Source organism: Erythranthe guttata, chromosome 10 (assembly GCF_056151865.1).
Source record: "Erythranthe guttata isolate IM_541 chromosome 10, IM_541, whole genome shotgun sequence".
Taxonomy (NCBI): domain Eukaryota; kingdom Viridiplantae; phylum Streptophyta; class Magnoliopsida; order Lamiales; family Phrymaceae; genus Erythranthe; species Erythranthe guttata.
The window spans coordinates 16,578,013-16,598,672 of record NC_142542.1 but is presented as its reverse complement, the minus strand read 5'-3'; the positions used below and the strand labels follow the sequence as shown (position 1 = coordinate 16,598,672).

Sequence of the window (20,660 nt, the reverse complement as noted above, 5' to 3'; positions counted from 1 at the left end):
GTGTGTATAATTATGTGTGTATCTTTCGTTAACAAGCAATCCAGTGTAAATAACCACTAATTTTCTCATTAAGTGCGAGGAAAAAGAACAGAGAGATCAATCTTATGAGCCATATGTAAATTTAGGGGTATATTCGCTTTTTAAAACGATAAATTTCAAAATCAAAATTATGATTGTGGGGTTTGAGAATTTGTGTACAGTAAATAAATGTAGGATGCATTTTACCATGAGACAGTTTAAGAGTGAAATTTTGCCAATTTCACGGCGCAAAATGTCAATTTATGTTATTTCTAGGGTGTCAAATGTAATTCACCCCATATTTTAAACCTAAATGTTAAACGACCGTTTTATCTAAAACAAAATTAAGCTGACTTGATATTTATATCTCCAATACGAAAAACGAAAAAAGAAAAAAAAAAAATCATGATCCATTTTTTTATAAATAAGATAAAAACTCAAAGACTCAATAAATCTTAGAAAAAAAATTATATCTATATATATATATAGATATAAAAAAAATTGAACAGAATCAAAGCTACAGGGATTCAAAAAGCATCACAATTCATCACAACTGATAAATGTTACTGGTACAGAGCAGTGAAAAATACAATTTTCGATCATCAAACAAATTCAGATTAAATTACACAGTAAAAAAAAAATAAAAAACAAAGTACAGATTCAAAATTAAACAACAGCGGCAACAGATAATTACCATGGAAGAAGCAGTACTGAACTAATCAAGCTGATAATAATCACCGCGGATTCTGTCGGGATGAAGACAGGCAACAGCGTACAGAGCGTAGATGATCCCAGGAATATACCCTAGAATCGTCAACACCAAGCAGATACAGAACTCCACCTGCGACCGAAAATCGGGAATAAATACAAAATTGAAAACCTAAAAAAATTAGATCTTTGCTTGATTTGGGGGAAAAATTGAAAAAGGAAGAGCTTACGGAGCAGCATCCATGGCGGAGGCAAACGCCGAGAGGAGGGAGCAGAATTGCAATAAGGATCTCGCAGAAGGTCGCACATCCCCCCATTTTTTTTCTTCTTCTTCCTTGTTTCTCTCACTACCTTTTTTTTACTTCTCTCTTGTTTTTAAGTCTAGAGAGAGAGAGAGAGATTTGATTTATAACTACTTTGCCTCTGATTTTTATTTTTATTTATTTACAGTACATACTGGCATACATGTTATCGAATATATATTAATTACATTCACCACCCCAATATTATGTCAAAATTCCGAAAACACCCACTGGTTATTAATATTAGCACCAATAGGCAATAGTCGAAGTTTGTGTTTGTTTCTACAAATTTGAAGAGAGAGTGATATAAATGCAATTTGAAAACTATTTTGATTGAATTGCAAAAGTTCCTTGTATTTTGGACAAAATGCACTTCGCCTACTATAAATTTCTCATTTTCGCATTTTACCCACTAAAACTCCAAAAAAATGATATTCTTCCTTCGAAATACTATTTTGGTCGCACTTTGCCCCATAAGCCAATTTTGGGAGGGCATTGTGCAGCAAAAATAACATTTTAAAGGGGCAACGTGCAAAAAAAGGTAGTGTTTTTAAGGGGTGATATGCAACAAAATTAACATTTCAAGGGGCAGCGTTCAACAAAATACTCAATTCCGATGAATCATCTATTAGAGTTTTGCTATTGGGTAATGTGCAACAAGAATAATATTTTGAAGGGGGCATTCACTTTTAAAAAAATTGAGGGTGGGAAATGCAAAAATTAGAAATTTACAGGGGTGATGTACAATTTGCCCTTGTATTTTTTTCTATTTGCTAAAGAAACCCAAAGCTTACCACTTTTGTTAATTACTAAAAAGCTTCACGACTTTTGTATCAATTTCCGAGTTGGTCAACGGTTTGGGGCAATTAACAAAAAAGTAAAATGTATAGGGTGATTTACTCTAATACTAATAACTGAATGGTGTTTTTAGCAATTCAATATAATAAAGAGGTGTTGAATGCAATTGATTTGGGGCAATGAACAAAGAATATAATTAATGTTGGTAAATCATTATTTTGTATTTTAATGAAAATTAAAAAATCCGAAACCCAAAATTCGAAAACCCGAAGTGTTTATCAATAGGGTTAGAAAAATGACAAAATTAGCATAGCATCAATCTATATTTTCCTTTGTTGCTCAATTTTTAATGATTTGGAAGAAGTTGAACGAACTGAACTACAGTAAAACCTCGATAAATTAATAACTTTGCATAAATAATTTTTTTTTTCCGGTCGCAACTCTATAAAACACATACTAAATTATTAGTTCGATGGTTTAATATTTTGCAAAGTTTGTTACATTTTGCTAGTCCGACTGTATTAATTTATACAGACTTAAGTGTATGTTTTGGCCATGGTTTAAAAAAGACTTGTTTAATAAAATTTCAACCTATTTACTTTCAATAACAAGTTTTTAAAGTATGCTATACATGTATTTCATTTAAATTTAATTATTCAGACATGTTATAGATGTCAATTGAGAATTTAGACGTGGTGATTACTTTCAATAATAAATTTAAAATAATTGATGATGAAATATTAATATATTGTATGATATTCTCTCAATCAAACAAATCTTGCAACATAAATAAATGCATCGAATTGATTTGTTAGATATAATAAAATAAAATGAAATTAGCACCATATGTTACAGTTATAAAAAACAAAGAAAAGAAAAGAAACGTCGAAATTACAGTTTTAACCCCTTAAATTTGCATCAATTACACATTTGGTTCCTCATGTTACAATAATTTAACATTTTTGGTTATTTCCGTCAATTTACCATTGGTCTGTTAGTTAAGGCAGTGATGGACACATGCTTGATTCTGTTAGTTTTAATGGGAAATTGACGAAAATGACTAAAAGTGTTGAATTTTTGCAACATAAGGGACTAAATGTGTGTTTTGCGAACATAGGGAACCAAATGTGTAATTAGTGCAAACTTGAGGGACACAAATTGTATATTTCCCGAAAAGAAATGTTTGAAATTAAAGAAAGTAATTAAGGATAGATGGGCTGCAAATATTCTTGATCGTTGGATTGTCCACCTCGAACAACAATAGCATAGACAGCATATATAATCCCAGGAACATAGCCCAATAGGGTGAGCACCACACAAATCAAGAACTCACACTGCAATTTAATAACAAATAAATTAATTAAGATTTCTCGTGTAAGAGTATTTTTTCATGCAAAAGAAGTGAGAGAGAGAGAGAGAGCATATACACTGCAACAACCATCTCGAAAGAAGACTCCTAATGGTGGTACAACTATTGCAAGAAGAATTTCCAAGAAGGTCGCACACCTTGAGCTTGATGCCATTTTTTTACTAATTTTCTAATTCAACAAGCAATTGTGGAAGATATATATATATATATATATATATATATATATATATATATATATATATATATATATATATATATGTGTGTGTGTGTGTGTGTGAGTGATAGTTTTGGAATTGCTAGTCTTTAGGGAATGAATGACATTGAAAGAATTATTGACATATGAAGGAATTATTATAGGATCTTACTAGCTATTTAAGGGGATTAATACACAAGGATGTACGATTTTCGATATATGGGTCAAAGAATTGACACATGCTCACTTGGGCACTGTTAGACTTGGGCACTGTTAGACTTGAGTTTGGTTTGAATTTGGTTCAACTATTATATAGTTTTTTTTGACAGAATTCTGTTTGAGTCGGATCAAACCTATAATCCAAAACCTATCCAATATCAATGCAATTAAACTGGTTCGGTTCAGCAATGAATGATCTAGTGGTTGGGGCAAGCGAGCTTGTGTCAATTGACCTCGATCCAAATCCTCTTGCCAACGATCGTTAGGACGAACTTGTTACACATGGTTAGCCTAGTGTAGTTTACAAGCTAATATACGAGAATGCAAATTTACCTAGTAACCTCATGTTGAGTGTAGATATTACACTCAACACGTTTACATTACGTGGATCTTTTGTTTAGATTTAATTATATTTGTACTTTAATTAATTGATTTTGTGTTTTATAGGTGAAAAACGAGAATTAGGTTCCATGAAGGAAAAAAGATCAAAAAGAAAGGAAAAAGTTGCAAATAAGGAAACAAATCAAATTGGAAGAAGGAATCTCGCCACAGCTTTGACAGTGTCCACCATTTCGAGCATATCTCTCTCATACCAACTCCGAATTAGGTTATTTTGACGGCATTGGAAATCTAATTTCAAGAGCTACAATTCTTATTTACACAACATTCCAAAATTTGGACTCCAACATGGCACAAATCACCGAACAAATCCTGATGGGGGAAAGTGGCGGAAATTGATTCCTATTAGGTTTCCACTACTTCCTTATCAAGAAAAGCCTATAAAAGCAACAAGTCTCTACACCATAAGGACGAAATTTTACACCACAAAACACGAAGAACGAAGATCAACGAAGACTCAAGCATAGTTATTCTTATTTATTTTATTTATTCTATTTTGTTTATCATAAGAATTACGAGTAGCTAAGTTTTTATTCTAGGATTTTATTTGAACCATATGTGGTGATTCGAACCTATTTTTCTAATATTATGCAAGTTTAAATTCCATGATTATTTCTTCTATTTGATCTTGTTTAGCGCATGAACCTAGCTAATTTATGTTGCTATGTGTTATTGTTAGAATTGATTGACAGATCGTTTTAATAATTAGAACATTGATAGAAGAGCCTTCGAGTAGTTTTCACCGGATAAGTGTGTCAATTGCATGTTTTATCGTAGACATACAGATAATACCTTAGGTAGCCATTTACGAGACTTGTTAGTTAATGTTTTATTCATAATTGCTTTGCATAGACATATAGTGAATCGGTTATAAATAATAGACTCATAATACACGCGACAACGGGTTATGAGTAATTGAGTGTTTCGGGTTAATAATCAGGAATCGCAACTTGCATGATTGAGGTTAATTGGGTGAAGAATTATCGCATAGGGGGAAGATAAAATCCTAGATCTGTTTTTATTTATATATTATTGTGTTTATTTGCTTTCATAAATAGTTTAATTATTTAGTTGATTATATTTGACAACCTTGCGTAGGCTGGATAAAAATCATAATTGTTAGAATTTGGTACTTAGAATTAGGTAATTTGAGTATTCCCTTTGGGATCGACATCCGACTCTTACGAGTCCACTTTTACTACTTGTTTGCGATACGTGCACTTGCGTGTTAGATATTTAGCCCAACAAGTTTTTGGCGTCGTTGCCGGGGAATACGGCTAAATTATCTATTTATTCTTATATCAAATTTGAGCAATTTTTCTTACTCCAACCATTTTATTTTTATTTTTCATTTTTATTTTTAATTTTTATTTTTTGTTGTTTTTGTTTCATGTTTGGTTACAATGTTCGGGCACCTCAAACGGGATATGAATGGCTTCCATCTGACGAATACCTCCAAAACACCTATGATATGCCTCTGTTTTGTTCAGCATGTGGTGGAAATCATTATTCCGATCAATGTTGGGGATCACCAACAGCGATGAATTTCGACGAAATTACCAACGGAGGTTATTGGAACACTTACACCAACAACACATACGAGCAAAGCTTTCAAGACCAAGATTTGAACAAGTTTTATCATAGAGAGCCACAATTTGTTGATTTTCAAAATTATTATTCAATGCAGCAACAGCAGACCACTGATGAACAAGTTGATTTGGTATCCCTCATTGCCGAATTCATGAAGTCCACTCAAGCATCATTTCGAAACATGGAGATACAACTGGAAGAGATGACGCTCAAATTAAAATCTGAATCTCTTGAAAATATTCCAGACGAAATCGGCAATGGTTATATCAAATAAAATTTGGGTGAAGCCTGCGGTGAAAAAAATCTTCTATATCCGAAAAATAGTGTCGATGTGAGAGAAATAGAAATTATGAAGACACTTGAGCATGATGAATCTGAGAAGGCAATCGAGCTAAACCACGAAGATGCCTCAGAACAAGCGAAGAAGGAGATGGATGTAATGATTGAAGATATTCTAGTTGTGGACTCTGTCGTTGATCTAAATGTGGATTTGAAGACATCAATAGTGGATGATGAGAAGACTAATATTTTTGAGGTGGAGGTTATACGCAAACTGGAGATTTTTGTATACCGATTTGAGGGAGCGGGTGATGAAGATCCCATCTTGGCTTCGTACCGATTGATTACAACCAAAAAAGACTACAAGCTAAGGTGGACCGTGACATATTGCAGTGCTATCCATGCCTTGGTTGCAATTGAAGTGATAGAGCTCATGGATGGATGCGCAATCTACAAGGCTTTGGATTGGACATAACAATTTCAAGAAGCAAAGTCTGGCTGAAGACTTAAAATTTAGCGCTTCTCGGGAGGCAACCCGAGCTTTACTGTTTTTGATATTTTTCTTTAATTTTATGTTTTATTTTTATTTTCATAGGCATGCATTCTAATTAATTTATTTGATTTCTTATTTTTAAGGTCGGAATTGCGATCGGGACAGTCATCCGAGAGACATAGATGGCATCTTCTCAAGAGGAAAATCAGATTTCTTTCCCACAAATTCTCACACCCCGACGACAATGATTCCGACTAAATCAGGTATTTTCTATCCTTAAACTTTGTGCTAATTTCGTTGAGGGCGACGGAAATTTTAAGTTTGATGGTGAAAAATGTTTTTTTTGTGCTTATTTGTTTTAGTTTGCATGCATTAGGTTTTATTTATTTTTATTTATTTTTATTGCTTTTATCGTTTTTTCCGGAATAAAAAAAAAATAAAAAAAAAAATTTGCTTGAGTCGAATGCATCGATGAGTTATGACGATGAGAGATGATCAATGTTTGATGATGAGATTGCTTGTTTTGTGTGATAAGGATTAAATGTTTGTTTAGCTTTCGATTCAACGGAACTTAGAAACGAATTATTGCTAGGAATCACACTTTGTGCATTGCGTTGGTTGAATGTTTTGTATTTTAAATTTGGAGTTAATTTGTGTTAGATCATGCTATGTTCGGTTTTAGACCTCACCTTAGGAAATTTATGATACGGAGTATTGAGTAGTGAGTGATTTGGGATATGATTTGGGTCTTTTTTGAACCATTTGAGCCTTTCAAGCCGACATTTTTATCGAAATTATCATTAGAACCTTGATTTGAGCATCGGAGAAAAGGTGTTTTTTCTTTTAGCCAAAGTGTATAAGGTAGAAAGTGGAGATTTTTTTAAAATTAACCCTTGGAGTTCGGTCGAAATTTTTTATAAGGTCCTTCTTCTTCTTCGAAAAAAAAAGACAAATATATATGCTTCTATATATAAAAAAAAAAAAAAAAAAAAGAGAAAAAGAGAAAAAGAAGAAGAAGAGACTAGAAGGGAGAAGTAAGGACTAGTTGTTGAATTGTTTTGAAAACTCGATCCATTGTCTTAAGAGCAAAAGTGGAGACTTTTGAACTCTTAAGAATCGAGTTTATTAAAGTCCTTAGAGGTGAATTCATTGTTTCAAACGCCTATCTTTCAAATTTTGGCGTAATCACCTCAATTCAAGAAGAATAGCCACATATACCCAGATTTCCTACCTCGAACCAAACAGCCTAACAATTGAAAGCCAAAAAGCCCCAATGATCCCAATAGCTTAATGTTCGATATTAGTATAGTAGAATATTTTGGAGAGTATTTGGAGTCAAACATATACATGTAAGCATAACTTTTTCTATCTTTAATTTACAAATATTGGATGTTTGAAGCAATTGCATGATTTGTGGTTTTTGGCTAGTGACTAAGTGCTTTTGAATTTTAAGCTTGCGAATGCCTAAGAATTTTCCAATTAATTACAAGTTATGAAAACATGAAGTTGGACATTAATCTATGTGATGAGATGCGGTAGTTGAGTTATTTGCTTACGATTAGATTTTGCTTGAGGACAAGCAAAAGTTCAAGTTTGGGGGTGTGTTGAGTGTAGATATTACACTCAACACGTTTACATTACGTGGATCTTTTGTTTAGATTTAATTATATTTGTGCTTTAATTAATTGATTTTGTGTTTTATAGGTGAAAAACGAGAATTAGGTGTCCATGAAGGAAAAAAGATCAAAAAGAAAGGAAAAAATTGCAAATAAGGAAACAAATCAAATTGGAAGAAGGAATCTCGCCACAGCTTTGACAGTGTCCACCCTTTCGAGCATATCTCTCTCATACCAACTCCGAATTAGGTTATTTTGACGACATTGGAAAGCTAATTTCAAGGGCTACAATTCTTATTTAAACAACATTACAAAATTCGAACTCCAACATGGCACAAATCGACGAACAAATCCTGATGGGGAAAAGTGGCGGAAATTGATTCCTATTTGGTTTCCACTACTTCCTTATCAAGAAAAGCTTGTAAAAGCAACAAGTCTCTACACCATAAGGACGAAATTTTACACCACAAAACACGAAGAACGAAGATCAACGAAGACTCAAGCATAGTTTTTCTTATTTATTTTATTTATTCTATTTTGTTTATCATAAGAATTACGAGTAGCTTAGTTTTTATTCTAAGATTTTATTTGAACCCTATGTGGTGATTCGAACCTATTTTTCTAATATTATGCAAGTTTAAATTCCATGATTATTTCTTCTATTTGATCTTATTTAGCGCATGAACCTAGCTAATTTATGTTGCTATGTGTTATTGTTAGAATTGATTGACAGATCGTTTTAATAATTAGAACATGGATAGAAGAGCCTTCGAGTAGTTTTCACCGGATGAGTGTGTCAATTGCATGTATTATCGTAGACATACAGATAATACCTTAGGTAGCCGTTTACGAGATTTGTTAGTTAATGTTTTATTCATAATTGGTTTGCATAGACATATAGTGAATCGGTTATAAATAATAGACTCATAATACACGCGACAGCGGGTTATGAGTAATTGAGTGTCTCGGTTTAATAATCAGGAATCGTAACTTGCATGATTGAGGTTAATTGGGTGAAGAATTATCGCATAGGGGGAAGATAAAATCCTAGATCCGTTTTTATTTATATATTATTGTGTTTATTTGCTTTTATAATTAGTTTAATTATTTAGTTGATTATATTTGACAACCTTGCGTAGGCTGGATAAACATCATAATTGTTAGAATTTGGTACTTAGAATTAGGTAATTTGAGTATTCTCTGTGGCATCGACATCCGACTCTTACGAGTCCACTTTTACTACTTGTTTGCGATACGTGCACTTGCGTGTTAGATATTTAGCCCAACACCTTACCAAATACAATTCAATTTTTATATTGTGCTAAATAGGGGTGAGTTCGGGACGGGATTTCGGGAATTCGGAATTTTCAGGATCGGAATTTCGGGATTCGGGATAGAAATTTTAAATCCCAATCCCGTCCCAAACTATTAAATCCCGATTATATCGGTTCCCTAAATATTTCGGGAATCGGGATTGGGATCGGAAAATCCCATATTTTGCCTTAAAACTAAGAAATATTGCATCTTTTTTCCATTATTATTATTTTATACACTAAACCAACTTGAATATATTATATACATACTATTGTTCTTGCCTTATTTAATTTTACCACAAAACTTGGAACAAATAAAATTTTAAAAATTTAAAAATAAGTTGAAACAATATATTTTGTATTGTATTTCTCATCTCCTTGACAATATATATATATATATATATATATATATATATATATATATATATATATATATATATATATATATATATATATATATATATATATATATATATATATATATATATATATATATATGTATATGTGTGTGTGTGTGTATTTTTTTTATTAGTTTTTTTTTCCTAATTCGGGATTAAAATATCCCGATCGGGATTGAACCAATTCCCTAATATCGATCCCGTATTTGTTCCTAATCCCAATCCCGTAATCCCGAATTCCCGAAGTTTTAGTCCCAAATAGTAAAATTCCGATCGGGACGGGACGGGATCCCGAATCCCGATCCCAAATGCCCAGCCCTAGTGCTAAATAGAAGTAATGGAAGTTTGACCATTATTACATCAACAAATTAAATTTTGGGTAAATTACGGCCAATCCTCATATAATGTCAAATTAAAAAAAAAAAAAAAAAACCCTCATGTTTGGGTATTTACAACCACCCCTCAATTATGAATTTTCTTACACGTCTATTTTTACGGTGTTAAATTTAATGGAATCTTTTAGATTATGTGGATTATTCTCCATTTTGTACCCGTTTTACCCTATTCGAGCTCCACATTTTGAAACAAGATGATCATAAAAACTTGCCTCTTGTAATGCATACGAAACTGTATTTTTTGCACAAAACGAGTACAAATTAGAAAATATTTCACAAAATCTAGAAGATTCCACACGCACAAAGTTATCTGACGTGAATCATTAAAGTTGCGTGTGCACTTGAAAAGCAAAAATGAGAATGTGATATGCAAATGAAGCGTTACATATAAATATTTATTCAATTTCACTTTTCCTCTTGTATGGCTCGACATCACTGTACCCCTTCTACTCTTAATTGCATCGATTTGTCCCTCTGTACTTGAAATTTTTTCTCAATGTGGCCCACGTTGTTAGTTTTCAGACCTTTGACATTAACACCGATTGATCTAAGTCTGAAAATTACAAAAAAGTCACCCCACCCAGTTTAAATAAATTAAAAAAAAAAATTGTGGTTGGTATCGTGGACTATGTTTTCTCGTTGTCTTGAATTTTTTATTATTTTACTTTTTATTTTTTTTCATAATTATTTAAACTGGGAGAGGTATTTTTTTGTAATTTCAGAGTTTAGATCAAACGGTGTTAATGTTTAAATATATGACAAATAAGGGTCATATTGAGACAATTTTGTAAGTGCAGGGGACAAAGCAATGCAATCGAGAGTAAAAGAGAGTAAAATGATAACGAGTCAAAGTACAAGGATGAAAGTGAAATTTAGCCATAGATATATTAACATGCGGCAGAAACGGGGCGGTACAATTAAAACGTTTTACTCAACATATAATTTAACATATTTCCTCGCACACATCATTATCACAAAATATTATATTCCAAAAAACGATATAATACTGCATTCTAAACTACGATCCAATTTTTATATTGTGGTAATTAGAAGTAATGGAAGTTTGACCATAATTACACCATCATATTAAAATATTAGTTAAATTACGGTCACCTCCTGAGGTCATATTAAATTATGAAAAGACCTCCATGTTTGAGTAATTGTAACCATCAATTGACTATGAATTTTCTTACACGTGCAAGCTTACGTGTCAAATTTAGTGGAATCTTTTAGATTGTGAAATATTCTTCATTTTGTTACCGTTTTACCCCATTTCAACTTCACATTTTGAAACAAGATGATCATAAAACGTGTGTCTTGGCTTGTAAATATCAGTGTTCTAAAAATCGGCCGATGCAGCCGATTAATCGGTCTCCGAGGCGGAGGCGGTCCAAAACATTTACGATTTTAGTTTAAAGGTTTGAAAAATCGGGTTTTTGCCTGTGAGGCGGTTTTAGGCGGTCTGAGGCGGTCAAACCTTTAAGCCGGGTCAAACTCGGTGGCAAAAATCGGTTTTTTTTTTTTTTTTTTTCCTTTTATAATTCAAAATAAAAATTGGATTTTAATAAAAGAAAATGTGAGTTTATGCCTTATTTTGTTTATGTTAATTGTTATTGTTAAAGAACTAATGATGTATGCCAGGAATGTTCAAGAATAAATGTAAATTCAAAAAAAATGTTTATTTATTTATATTTTCTAAGGATATTTATGTATTATGATCTTATGATTATTAAACTTTTATTATATTATTAGGATATATACATGATGGAGATATAACTATGTTTAAATATTTTTTTTATATATGTTTGGAGTATTTATAAATAATATTTAGAAACATATTATATTAAATTTTAAAAACCGATTTATTTCCGATATATTACCGATTAATCACCGCCGCACCGATTAATTGTGAGTCGGTGCCTGACCGACTCGGACCCGGTTACCGTTTTTTACAACCTTGGTAAATATGATGCATCAGAAACTGCATTTTTGCACGAAACAAGTACAAACTGGAAACCATTCCACAAAATCTAGAAAATTATATTGAATTTGACACATGTGAAAGGATTCATAATTGAGGGAGATAGTTATAATTACCGAAACAAAATAGATTTTTTCATAATTTGACCTTACTTCATGGGTTGGCTGTAATTTACACTAAAATCTTTTGCAATATTTGATCACATGCTACACGATTCATGGTAGCGCGTGACTAAATGAGAAGATCTCGTGCCCTAAATTGCAGCTACCGCTTTCTCCGAGGTGTCTTCACCAAATCGCAGCTGACGTCATAAATTAAAATGACCATTTTCTTTCTCCACTGTCTAAAACTAATAAATAATTACTCCACTATCCAAAAAAAAAAAAAAAAAACCCTAATAATACAAAATTCCCAATTTCACCATGTTTTTATAGTGCATCAAATCGGTCTCCACACAAGAAATAATTGAATTTGAGAGATGGTATGGAAGGACATTCGTCAACAAGCTTCGCCCCAGATTCCTCCGACCACCAGTACCAGTTTTCTTACAGAACAATCCCGACGAGGTCTTAATTAATTCGATTCTTTGATTTATTTAGTGTCGTTTTTTCTGTGTTTTCTGCTATTGTTCGTCGCCGATTATGTGGAAATTTCAGTGTTTGTATGAGATAATTTTTTATCAGTGAAAAAAAATGATGGGAAAAATCAGTGGCATTATTGATATTAGAGCATTTTTTTGAGCTGCTTAATTTCTGGGATCGTTTTTATTTTTGGTTTACCTAAATTTTTTCTAGGACAAAAATCACGCATTCCCTTCTTTTATATGTTTTGAAATTTTATTTCATGTGTGTGTGTGTGTGTGTGTGTGTATTTAATAATTTACAGAAATGCATGTCTATTAAGCCAAGAACATAGTTTTGTATTACTGCAGCTTTTTATCTGATTGTGCAGATAATCATCTGTTCTAATCTGAATACACTGGAAGAAACTCCGTTCGAAAGCGTCCTGTTATATAATATACTCGAATATCCAACATCTCCGTTTCGTAATATATTTGAATAACCGATTTTGTTAGCTATATCACATTGCATATTCAAATCGTTTATTTCATATTCCCGTTTTGATTATATCAGGTGGCTATATGGGATCCGAATTTACCGAATTCGGTAGGAACCATCACCATCGTCATTATCAACATCATCAACAGCATTTTCACCCTCAAAATCATCCTCATCTCTTAGCACCGCCACATCAGCATCTGGACATGCACGAGGCGATAATACAGAGAGAGATGGAAAAGGAGCGTATACGAGAGGAGATAATCATGTCCGAAATGATGAGAAGGCGTGTTCTAGAAGCTGAGGTGAGGAGAGAGATGATGCTAGAGAGAGAATATTCTCTGCGTAGAGGAGGCATCGATGGGTTCCCGTTTGGGCCCTCTTCGACGCGGGCCCCACTTTTGGGGGTGGGGTCCGAAGGGAGGTCCCTCGAGGAAAGGATTGCCTTCTCAGTCACGGAACGGGAGAGGCTAAATGGGAGGCACGTTGACTCTTTGCCCTTTCAGACAAGGTCGTCTGTTGACCTACGAATTTCCGAGGTCAAGGTGAATAAGGAAAAGGAGAAAATTATTTTGATGGTCAGTATTAATTTTATATCATTTCGTATTTTTTTGTTTTTTTTTTACCTGTGTGAAATTTTATGATCTTTCAAATCTCCACAAAAGAATAATTTTACTATTTCATTGATTTTGTATTGAGTATTATTTCAGGCTAAACCCGAGGAAAATATATCCGGATCGAAGAGGAAAGCACCATCACCACCAACGCAACCATCAACACCGCCACCTGGAGCAGCAGCCGCTAGCGAACCCCCACCGGAGAACATCTCAAAGAAAAAAGCTGCAGAAAAGTTGACTTGCGCTATATGCCAGGTCAGCACCACGAGCGAGCAAGGCTTGTCCGAACACAAGAAGGGGAAAAAGCACAAGTCCAAGGAATCCGCATTACGAGCCGGAAAAAACTACACCATAGGGCTTTTACCAACAACAACGAGATCTACTGCTACATGCAAATCCGCCGAGGTTCTTCTAGAAACTTCTACCGAACCTGTCAAAGAGGATGTAGTGAAGTCAACCTCCGACTGTTTGCTGTCTGAAAAAAGAGACGATATCGAAATCCTAAACTCCGACGAGTCGAAGAAGAATGGATCTGTGGTGGTTGAAAAGGGGCAGAAAAACGATAGGAAGAAATGGCAGAGGTTTTGGTGCGAGATTTGCCAGGTGGGCACCCCTTCTCAGAAAATTATGAATGCTCATAAAAAAGGGAAGAAACATTTAAAAAGAAGCAACCAAAGCTTGTCCGATGAGAAGGGCAAGATTGTAATTAACGTGAATTGCGAAGGAGCTGTTGCTCGAGATGGGGACGAAATCGCTGCGGATAATGTGGATGAGGCATTCGGGGAAGATAGGTCTGACGATGTAGCGGATCACAGCCCAAAGGTGATGAACTAATGGTGTCTTAAGTTCAGTCCTAGGTTGTCTGTGCCCTCTTTTTTTTTTTTTTTTTTTTTTTTTTTTAAATTCAAATCCAATTAATTAACTTGAGTTTGGATGTTGATTTAAAAACTTGTATCAGTATAAAATAAATCTAAATTATAATGTATTTTGATTGAATTGGTCATTTGAATTCTTGAGATGCATACTAAACTATGTTGTCACCCAATTCTAATGTTCTTTTTTGGGCTAAATTATGAAAACCCTTTGAACTTAGGTTAAATTACGAAAATCACCTCCACCTATTCGTAATTATCAAAAACCCCTTGGTGTTTATTTCTGTCTTACACCAATCCCTACAATGTGAATTTTCACATATTTTTTTTGATTTTAGGGAATAGACTTTACACAATTTCAGATATTTCTTTTATTTCTCACGTATAATCCATTTTCTGTTAAAATGTTAAAAAACTCGGTCATCAGTTAGTCAGAGGAGAATTTTAGTAATTACGGATAGATGGGGGTGTACTTTTCGTTATTTAGCTTAAGTGCAGGGAGTTTTGTAATTTACCCTTTTCTTTTTTCAAAGTGTAGCCAATTTTAGTTCCAGTTTGAAAACACTTACAATATTCTGTTTTAGTTACTTTTACTTCAATTGTGGCATTTTGCAATCTATGGTGCAAAACTATCCACCGTATATAACCGGGTGTTACTCACGAACACACAGTAACAGTGTACCTCGAAAACTTGTCCTAAGCCAAACAACATTCTACCAAAAAAAATCGTACAACATAAACCGGTTTCCAGATTTCGTGCAAACATCTGCAAGTAATCACAAAGCAAAAAATACATACAAACTAAATTAAGATATTAAATCATATATATATATATATATATATATATATATATATATATATATATATATATATATATATATATATATATTAAGAAATAGACGGATCCCAAAATCGGTCGGTAACTCCACCAAACGAGCCAAAGAAAGCCACTAAATTCTAAGCAATTAGTCCCGTAAACCAATTCTTTGCTAGTCGAAAGCCAAATTGTTTCTAACAGATCATCATTCCGTGTAACAGTTAATACGAGACAAAACGAACTAACTACTATAAGGAAATTCACATTTTTTTTTAACATATAGTCTTTCAAACTCTTAATGCAACGGGATCTTGCCACGAAATTTTCCGCTTCCCTACACGAGAAGAACCTTCCCCACCATTTCTACACATTATCGATAGCTTCAATTCGTTTTGTTCCTCTTCATTCACACCTCTCATTAAACTCTTCTTCACCGCCTCGTAATTACTCTGTTGGATGTCCTCGTCACCTGTCTATTAAAATTTAAAAAAAAAAATTAAAAATCAAACTTCCCCGAGTATCGTAAATTTCACTAAAAAAAATAATTAATCGAATAATAACCTACCGAGATTTCGTTTAAGTCAAATATCGGCGCTTTGCTCGGCAAAGAAGCTTCTTTTCCACTATCCTGGTTCAAATCGAACGCCGCAATCGACTTCCTTAAAACTGCATCGTTCGCACCAAACAACATTCTTTCATTCTGGTTTCTGCCAAGAATCGGGATCAAATTCGGGGCCAAATATTCTTTCCTTACATGAATTGTTCCTCTGTGGTTGGAATCGGACACCGGTGTGAACATCAGGGTCGAATTTTGTCTCGTGGCTTCTTTTCCGCCGTGTAATGATATTTTCTTACGAGGCCGATGATCGGTTATTGGGGATGCGTCGATAAGAGAAACTTGTTTAACAACAGAGGGTTTCTTCTTCGGGTTTGGTTCTTTTCTGAGTTTAGTTTGCTTATGAGGATTCGGTGCATGTTCGTGAATTTGTTCTTGTGGTGGATTCACATTCTTTCTTTCCATGAGGTATTTATATCTTTGTCGAAGAAACCTGATAATTCAACGAGATGAATCGATTAGTTCAACAAGAATTTTGTCGCGGCTAACTGCACTACACAAATATCCAAGAATCTCACTGTATCAACAACGTCAACTAGTCAACAGTTAACGGCACACGAGTACCAAGTAAAAGAGTTATCTTGATGTAAAGTACAATTCGAATAAACACAAAAAATGCAGAATACTTGAGAAGCTCAAACATGACGACTAAGAGCATGTTTGGCTAAGCTTATAAGTTCTTAAAATCATCTTATAAAATGTTCAAGAACTTATAAGCTATTAAAAGGTGTCTGGTAAAAAAATTTAGAAAGATTTTTTTTTTTTTTAAAATAAGATGTAAGGTAGCTTATAAGCTGTTCTAAAAGAGTACCTACGCCCCCACCACCTTTTTTTACTTAAGATCTTATTTGCTCATTCACTAAAACATTCAACATACGAAATTACACTAAAGTAACTTATAAGCTCCATATCCAAACACCTTCAAATTTAATCTTTAAAATAAGACCAGCTCCTAAAACATCTTATCAGATGTTTTAAATAAACGGACATTTTGTGAATATAATTAATGACGAAATCACATTATAATGTTTAGAGTAAATAAAACGAACTGCATACCGAACTTCAGCGGCAAGAATCAGCTTCCTTTGTCTAGCCGCCTCTAATTTGTTTGTCATGACATCAGCTTCCTGCAAGAGGGTAAAATCGCAAAATCACGCTTCGGTTAGTCATCGAGCACTACTACAAGAATCTTGAAAACTTAAACGAGCATCGAACGAGAAATCGTTCACAGCCGTTCGAATAGATCGAACAAAAGAAAATCGAAATAAGAACTTCTCTACAATCGGAATAGAACTCGAGTCAATCAGAATTAAACATTAAGGAAAGCCTCAAAACAACAAATTTCAAAAGGAATCCTTAAACAATTAAATCAATTTAAGACAAAGGGCCAATTTAGGCGACCTTTTTTAAGAATCAGCTCATATTATAAAAAATTGTTCAAGAAACCCAAGGGCAGAATCACGAAGGACCAATCAATTGACAAAATCGGATCAAATCATTCATTCAACAGCAAAACCCAGAAATTAAAAAAATCAAAATCAAATAAATCGTCAGATCTTCCAAATAACAGAAGAAAAAAATAAAAATAAAAATAAAAATAAAAATTAAAGTATACCTTCTGCAAATCCTGATAATCCTGCATAAGATTCTGATGCTTGAGCATGGATTTAGGATCAAGAACACCACCATAAGATGGGGTTGAGTCAAAAATCACAACTTTACCCTTCTTCGACATCAGATCGATCAGCAAACAAGAAGAATCACCTATCACCCTAAAAAAAAGGCGTGATCTTGAATAATATTTATATTATATAATAATAATAATAATTAGTGGTAGCTGTGAGGGGGAGAGAGAGAAAGGAAAACAAGAAACTGGGCAAATGGGGATAGATATGAATGTGAAATAGAGGTGGAACAACCCAATAAAGAAAAGGGGGTTTGTAATTGTATGTAATGTAGAGAGAGAGAGAGAGATAGATAGATAGGACAGGGAAAAAAGGAGAGAGAAAATAGAGGGGTGGGGGTGGGGGGTGGGGGGTGAGGTGTGAAGGTTCTTTCGTTGCTTTCCTGTTTTCTCTGTGAAAAATAAAAAAAATCTGACCGAAAAAGCCCACATAATTCGGGGAAACAAAAATAAAATAAAATAAATTAAAGAAAACATAGTTGTTTGGAAGACAGTGAAGTTGATGATGAAGATGGGGGTTTATTTTTTTTTTTGTTGGGGGTGGGTTGCAGAAGGGTATTTTTGGAATTAATTTATCTGCTTTATTGGTTCTCTGTATGTGTGTGTGTGTGTGTGTGTGGGTGGGTTTGGTTTAAATTGGAGGAAATTTGAAGACATATATCTCTCTCTCTATTGTATTCTTTTTAGTTTCTCTCATAAATAAATTTTGGTCCAGCTGGGCCATGAAGAGAGAGAAAGAGGGGACGAGAGAGAGAGAGAGATGGGGTGCCGTGGAGTCTTCCTACGTTGTTTCGTGGAGTTCTATGTTGTCTTCTTTCCTTGTTCTTTTTCTTTTTTCTTTCTTTTCTTCTGAGTAATAGTATAGGTAGGTAATGGGAGGAGAGAGAAAGGAAGAGAGTCTTGATCAGCTTTTCTTTTTTCTTTTTTTTTTTTGAAATTTCTAGAGAGAGAAAGTGAAATGGGGGAAATTGGCACGAGATTGATGATGAGAGAGAGAGAGAAGGTGCTTTGCAGTTGTTGTTGGTAGTACCTTGTTTTTAGGCTTTTGGTCCTCATATGGCCGCTTTGATGTTCTCTCTCTCTCTCCCACCTGTATTCTAATGTCACTTTGAGATGAAATTACGGTTGTGCCCTCCTGGCATCTTTCATTGTTTTTGGCCTGCAATTTTTTTTTTTACTTTGGTTTGTTTCCCAGGCAAAAAGTTACCTCTTCCATTCCATCTCCGTGGTTGAGGGTGTTTAAGTAATTTCACTTTCTGGAAGAAACAGCCTTGTACAGGCTACCAAGGTACTTGGTATTGAATATGCAGATTGGCCAGAGATACAGACTTTTTGTATTGGGGTATACTTCTTTTTCTTGAGGGGTCAAATTGGTAAATCATATTATATTATAATATATATATAAAAGGGCAAAGTTTACTTTGCACCCCTTAATTAGGGGTATGTTGCATACAGACCCATATATTACGAAACATACTAAATACCCCCTACGTTTTCTGGTCAAACTTGAAATAATGTAAACACATTATTTTGTAATGGTTTGTTTGTGCAATTATAATCTTACCCCAAATTTTAGTTTATGGAAAACACATGTAACTTTAGTGCTAAGAAATATTAAATGAGAATAAGAAATACAAAGTAAACTATCTCCTTCATTTTAACTCATCTTGCAAACAGTACTCCGATAACTTCTTACATCTTGCAAACAGTACTCCGATAACTTCTTAAGCAATTGTTTAGCTTATTTTAATATATTTTTTTAACTTGAGCATATCTTTTTGTAGGTTATAATGGCAGGTCAATTTTCTGTAATTAAAATTCATAATGAATGGCGGAATTTGAATATATTAGGGGTTTGACTTACATTGAAAGATGTTTATTCTGATTTGATTTTCTATTTTAAGATATTTGATTTAATCAAAGAAATTACTAATGCAGTTTGGACATTTGGTTTAGAATGTCATGTAAAATTGAACTCAAACTACTTGTTAATGACAACGAGAGCTGTCACTGAACATTATAATGAAATTAAGAAGAAAAAAATAAGGATAAAAAACTAATTTCAAATAAAAAAAAATTTAGAAAAAAAATAAAATAAAGCACATTTAAGCTTCCAGCCCTTGTACAATGTATATAGCCAACGGAGGAGTAAAAAGATAAGAAAAGAGGTAAATGCAAATAATAACTGTTAGTGATAAGAAAATCAACAGACATATTTAAACATAATGCAAAAAATAGGAGGTATTTAATACATTTAATAATCGAGGGGCGTGTTTGCGATACACCCGAGATTCAGGGGTGCAAAGTGAAATTTGGCCTATATAAAAAGAGGTGCATGCTAAGAATATGTTTCTTTCTCTACTATTAATGCCTAACTTCTGGAATTATCTGTTCATAGTACCCACCATTCTAGCAAATCTTGTAAATTTATCAACGATCTGACGTGGAAAATACAAGTGTGACATTTTAATATGATTAAATTAAAATAATACTATAATTTAAATACTTAATTTCCAACATTAATACTTAATAGTAACACAACTGAGATGGGTGGGTTGGCTGTAGCTATTTGATGGATGGGGGTATCGGCATGTGGTGGCCTTTTTTGCACGAGTGTGCCTTTTTATTTATTATTTATTTTGTAAAATTTAATGGTTGACACGTGTGCCAATGTGACGTGGACATGGATAAAATTTAGGTGCAAAAATGGGTTATTCTAGAAATATGGAAACTGACCAAAAGGCCCAAACCTTGATGGATTTGTGCCCAAATCGGGTTACCTTAGCCCAATGCAATTGTGTTTCTTTTCATTGCGTCATATATTTGACTCTTTTTTTCCTCTGATTTTTTTAACGGCAAATGGCAAATAGGTCCATGACAAGGACACTTAATTAAAAAATGGATATTCAAATGAGTTAATTAACC

At 33.6% G+C, this 20,660-nt stretch overlaps 3 protein-coding genes across 3 annotated transcripts; 1 reads left to right on the top strand and 2 right to left on the bottom strand.

Annotated features, from left to right (window-relative positions):
• Positions 1–544: 544 nt before the first annotated feature.
• LOC105960236 (hydrophobic protein RCI2A) lies at positions 545–1,130 on the bottom strand. Its single transcript, XM_012984405.2, has 2 exons — positions 957–1,130; positions 545–859 (listed from the first exon to the last, which is right to left on the bottom strand). The coding sequence occupies exons 1-2, from the start codon at positions 1,041–1,043 to the stop codon at positions 734–736; spliced, it is 213 nt and encodes a 70-aa protein (XP_012839859.1). The 5' UTR covers positions 1,044–1,130; the 3' UTR covers positions 545–733.
• An 11,282-nt stretch (positions 1,131–12,412) lies between these two features.
• On the top strand, positions 12,413–14,791 carry LOC105960255 (uncharacterized). The gene is made up of 3 exons (XM_012984422.2): positions 12,413–12,637; positions 13,205–13,707; positions 13,840–14,791. The coding sequence occupies exons 1-3, from the start codon at positions 12,550–12,552 to the stop codon at positions 14,578–14,580; spliced, it is 1,332 nt and encodes a 443-aa protein (XP_012839876.1). The 5' UTR covers positions 12,413–12,549; the 3' UTR covers positions 14,581–14,791.
• A 792-nt stretch (positions 14,792–15,583) lies between these two features.
• On the bottom strand, positions 15,584–18,763 carry LOC105960254 (uncharacterized). The gene is made up of 4 exons (XM_012984421.2): positions 17,667–18,763; positions 17,108–17,178; positions 16,001–16,484; positions 15,584–15,908 (listed from the first exon to the last, which is right to left on the bottom strand). The coding sequence occupies exons 1-4, from the start codon at positions 17,784–17,786 to the stop codon at positions 15,723–15,725; spliced, it is 861 nt and encodes a 286-aa protein (XP_012839875.2). The 5' UTR covers positions 17,787–18,763; the 3' UTR covers positions 15,584–15,722.
• Between the last annotated feature and the right edge of the window lie 1,897 nt (positions 18,764–20,660).

What these genes read in the sequence shown, in the direction of transcription:
- LOC105960236 (XM_012984405.2), bottom strand. Translation starts at nt 1,043, where the DNA reads ATGGGGGGATGTGCGACCTTCTGCGAGATCCTTATTGCAATTCTGCTC. An exon ending in TCCGCCATGGATGCTGCTCC is followed by an intron (nt 860 to 956) that starts GTAAGCTCTTCC and finishes TTTCGGTCGCAG; the next exon opens with GTGGAGTTCTGTATCTGCTT.
- LOC105960255 (XM_012984422.2), top strand. Translation starts at nt 12,550, where the DNA reads ATGGTATGGAAGGACATTCGTCAACAAGCTTCGCCCCAGATTCCTCCG. An exon ending in TACAGAACAATCCCGACGAG is followed by an intron (nt 12,638 to 13,204) that starts GTCTTAATTAAT and finishes TGATTATATCAG; the next exon opens with GTGGCTATATGGGATCCGAA. An exon ending in AGGAGAAAATTATTTTGATG is followed by an intron (nt 13,708 to 13,839) that starts GTCAGTATTAAT and finishes GTATTATTTCAG; the next exon opens with GCTAAACCCGAGGAAAATAT.
- LOC105960254 (XM_012984421.2), bottom strand. Translation starts at nt 17,786, where the DNA reads ATGTCGAAGAAGGGTAAAGTTGTGATTTTTGACTCAACCCCATCTTAT. An exon ending in ATTATCAGGATTTGCAGAAG is followed by an intron (nt 17,179 to 17,666) that starts GTATACTTTAAT and finishes ACCCTCTTGCAG; the next exon opens with GAAGCTGATGTCATGACAAA. An exon ending in TTGACTTAAACGAAATCTCG is followed by an intron (nt 15,909 to 16,000) that starts GTAGGTTATTAT and finishes AAATTTTAATAG; the next exon opens with ACAGGTGACGAGGACATCCA.